Source organism: Myotis davidii, unplaced genomic scaffold (assembly GCF_000327345.1).
Source record: "Myotis davidii unplaced genomic scaffold, ASM32734v1 scaffold2100, whole genome shotgun sequence".
Lineage (NCBI taxonomy): Eukaryota > Metazoa > Chordata > Mammalia > Chiroptera > Vespertilionidae > Myotis > Myotis davidii.
In genome coordinates, this window is record NW_006292458.1 from 663,113 (window position 1) to 666,963 (window position 3,851).

General features: G+C 56.7%; 1 protein-coding gene across 1 annotated transcript in view; it reads right to left on the reverse strand.

Annotated features, from left to right (window-relative positions):
* The window catches only part of CD37 (CD37 molecule), a 4,687-nt gene extending 2,595 nt beyond the window's left edge, over positions 1–2,092 (reverse strand). Inside the window, exons 1-5 of the mRNA XM_015565453.1 lie at positions 1,942–2,092; positions 1,756–1,828; positions 775–899; positions 612–686; positions 2–97 (exon numbers count right to left, since the gene is read on the reverse strand). Of these exons, the coding sequence (XP_015420939.1) occupies positions 2–97; positions 612–686; positions 775–899; positions 1,756–1,828; positions 1,942–2,010 (438 nt within the window). The 5' untranslated portion in view covers positions 2,011–2,092. The remainder of the gene's footprint in view (position 1; positions 98–611; positions 687–774; positions 900–1,755; positions 1,829–1,941) is intronic.
* Between the last annotated feature and the right edge of the window lie 1,759 nt (positions 2,093–3,851).

Here is a 3,851-nt window from a genome sequence, read left to right on the forward strand (position 1 = left end):
GCACGTATTCCCAGCTCTCCTCCGCCGCGGACTTCTCCGGGTCCGAGCGGTAGTTTTGGATCGTCTCCTGCACGAGCTCCTTCACCTTCCGCTCCAGCTGCGAGGCCGAGAGTGAGGCTGGACGCCCACCTGCCTCCCCCCCGACCCCCCATCTGCGTCGACCCCAGGGGTCCCTGAGCACCGGTTCCTCCCTGAATGGCTGTTACCTGTGTCTCTTCCTCAAAATCTTTCTCTGCCCGTTTCTACCGTCTGTCTGGTTCTCTCCTCCTTTCCCACCATTTCTCACTAGGCTGCTGTCTCCTCAGAGCCCGTTTCTCTGCCTGACTCTCTCTCCTGCTTCCCTCTAGATCTCCGTCTCTCTTCTTCCGTCCGTGCGGGTCTCTGCCTCTCCCTGTCTCTCTCTCTCTCTCTCTCTCTCTCTCTGTATGTGTTCTGTCCTCGCGGCTGTTTCTCTCTTCTATTTCTCTGTTATGTGTCTGCCGGTCCCTGTCTGCCTTTGTTTACGTCTTTTTTCACCCCACCCCCTCCAAGTCCACCCACTAGCTGCGGAAGGCAGGGTGTGTGTGTTGGGGGGGGTGGTGGTGGGGTTAGGGGGGAGCAGGCAAGCTTACCCGGATCTTCTGAGTGGAGATGAGGATCCCCAGGGTGATCTGGGTGACAAACAGGAGCAGCAGCATCCCAAAATACTGGGGGGCAGAGTGGAGAGGTCAGGCTGAGCCCCTGCCCAGGGGAGGGGGGAGTGGTCCTAGGGATGGAGACGGGCGGCGCACTCACCAGGCCCAGGAGGCAGCGCAGCTCCTTTAGGGCCCCCACGCAGCCCAGCAGGGCCAGGCCCATGGTGAGGACCCCTGAGATGGCCAGCGCCTTGGACCAGATCTGCAGGGGCATGAAGGACAAGCCTAGGGGAGGAGAGGCGGCGACACTGAGTCTGACATGCAGGGCGCCAGGCAGCCCGCAGCCCGGTCCCCACCCACGCCGGAGGGAGCAGTGTCCTGGGGGCTTCTTTCTGGGCTCCTGGGCACCCCTTTCTCTGGGCCTCTGACCCTGCCCCACCCTGAGCCTCTGTCCCTCTCCTCTGGGATTCTCTTCTCTCTCTGAGCCTCTATCCTTTCTCCCTTCAGCTCTCAGCCTCTCCTTCTCGCTCTATCTCTCTCCTCCAGCTCCTCCTCACTCCCCGTGGTTTCAGCCCCATCACTTGTTCTGCCAACACTGGATGAGTCACTTTAACCTCCCTGCGGCCTAGGGGTAATGCTATCTATTTCCTGGGGTTGCTTTGAGGGACCTGGGAGCTACGTGTTCAATCCAGTCCTCAACCCGGGGCAAACACATGAACTAGGAACCATGAGGAGTTTGGCTATTACCCCATTATATTATTATTATTATTATTATTAGTGTTATATCTGAGCCACTTCCTTGCTGAGTGACATCCAGTATGTGACTCCCCCTCTCTGAACCTCAGGAAAGGTTTGTGGGGAGGCTCTGATGGGCGTTTGCACAAGGTCTGACCCATAGGAAGTGCCTAAGAAATGACTATTATTGTTCTGAGCGGTCCGTCCGCACAACTGTTTGTCAGAGGAACACACTGAGGCTTGGAGCGGCAGGAGCAGTGGCCAGCTTTGCAGAGCCCGGGACCTGCCTGCAGAATGGGCACTGAGGGGCTCCCTGGGGCAAGGGAGGCCCCAGGAGGCTACCTGCTGGGAGGTCGGGTCCATGCTGTTCCAGGAAGGCCCGCCCCGACCGCCCTGGCCCCCTCACCCACAAATGACACGAAGCTGGTCTTGTCCACGAGTATCCAGATACCGAAGCAGAAAATCAGGCTGCCTAGGACCTTCGGAGAGGAGAGGAGACGGTGGTGGTGGGCAAGTGGGGATACGAGGTGGGGTGGGGTGGCGACGGCGGGGGGGCCCGGGGCCCAGGCTGGATAGCCATGAGACAACTTACGAAAAAGAAGAGGTTGAAAACGAAGAGGAGGTACTTGATGAGGCTGAGGCAGCTGTCCTGGGCCGACATCGTGGCCTGGAGGGGTGAGTGATGAGAAGAGGAGTTGGCAGAGGGGAGACGGGGAGACAGAAGCCTTGAACGAGGAGGAGAGGCCGAGACAGACAGAAAAGAAGAATACAGAGAAAGAGGAAGTGCCCGGGGTGGAGCCTCACCCCCGCCCTCTACACACAAAGTGGTTTTATTCTGTCTCCGTCCCTGGCTCCCTCACCCGCCCCACTGGGGCCCACACACACACCAGTACCTGAGGGGCCTTGGAATTTGTGGACACCAAGGACACGCGGGGCCCTTCCTCCCAGGTGTCCATGGCGCAGGCTGGGGGACCCACAGGGACTCCTGATCCACTTGTACCCACTTACTCTGGGCACCAGGACCCCAGGCTGGCCCCGGACAGCCGCCGACCTCACAGACACTCTGACCTCACTGCCTGCTTAGCTCTGCCATCTCTGCATCCATCTCTGTCCCCACGTCCCAGCCTTGGGTCCCTTGTCCTTCCCTCTCTGGGTCTGTTTCCTTCTCTCTGAGTCTTTTTATTTTGTATATCCCCTCCCCCTCCCCCTTTTTTTGGTGTGTGTGTGTTTTTTTCTCCCTGAGTTAAAAAAATATTTTTATTGATTTCAGAGAGGGAGAGATAGAAATATCAATAATGAGAGAGAATCACCCATCAGCCCCATCGGCCCCCACCGGGGATGGAGCCCTGACCAGGAATCAAACTGTGATTTTCGAGTTCCGTGGTCAGCAAACGGCGGCTCGCGAGCCACATGCGGCTCTTTGGCCCCTTGAGTGCGGCTCTTCCACAAAATCCCACGTGCGGGCGCGCATGTACAGTGCGATTGAAACTTTGTGGCCCATGTGCAGACGTCGGTTTTCGGCTTGGGCGAGTCTGTTTTGAAGAAGTGGTGTTGATATTTGGCTCTGTTGACTAATGAGTTTGCTGACCACTGTCCTAGTTCATAGGTAGATGCTCAATCACTGAGCCACGCCGCCGGCGGGGGTCTCTCTGTCTTTTTTTGAATGTCTGTCCCCCTCACTCTGGGTTTCTGTCTCCCCCAACCTCTGAGTCTCTATCCTCTCCCTCTCTGGATTTCTGGCACCTTCTCTCTGCACGCCTGTCCTTTCTCTATTGAGCACTCTCCCCCCTTCTGTCACGGCCCCTTTCTCAGAGTCTGCATCCTGTTTTGGCAACAAGTGTAGACCAGGTGCACCCCTGTGCTGGGACAGAGGCTGGGCATCCGAGGGAAGTGAAAGTGTTGCAGGCCCCAACTGGGAAGGTCCGTGGGAGTGAGAGAGGTGGCCCGGCAGTGCCAAACACCCAGAGCGGAAGCTGAGCCTCAGGCAGTACTTCCTGCCTCTGCAGTGGGGCCCCTAGAGGAGGAGGCCCCAGAGGAGCCGGGGTTGAGCCTGGGACCTTGGCATTTGGATTCAGGTTTGCAGCATCTCTCTCGGCTTGAGCTGCATGCTTAGCAGCCTCTGAAGTCTCCCCTGACACCCCACAGGCTCCCCGATCCTGTCAAACCCTAAGTCCTCACAGATTTCCAACGTAAACTAGGGATGTTCCTACCATCATGACATCCACCCAAGCCCCGGGAAACCAGCCCCTCTTAGAATACTGCACCCTTTCTCTCTTCTGAGAGATCTAATCTGCTATCCTTTTTAAAAATTTATTTATTTATTTGTTTTTTAAAAAATATATATTTTATTGATTTTTCACAGAGAGGAAGGGAGAGAGATAGAGAGTTAGAAACATCGATGAGAGAGAAACATCGATCAGCTGCCTCACCAACACCCCCTACTGGGGGATCGAACCCACAACCCAGGCATGTGGCCTGACCAGAATGTTACCCGCAACCTTT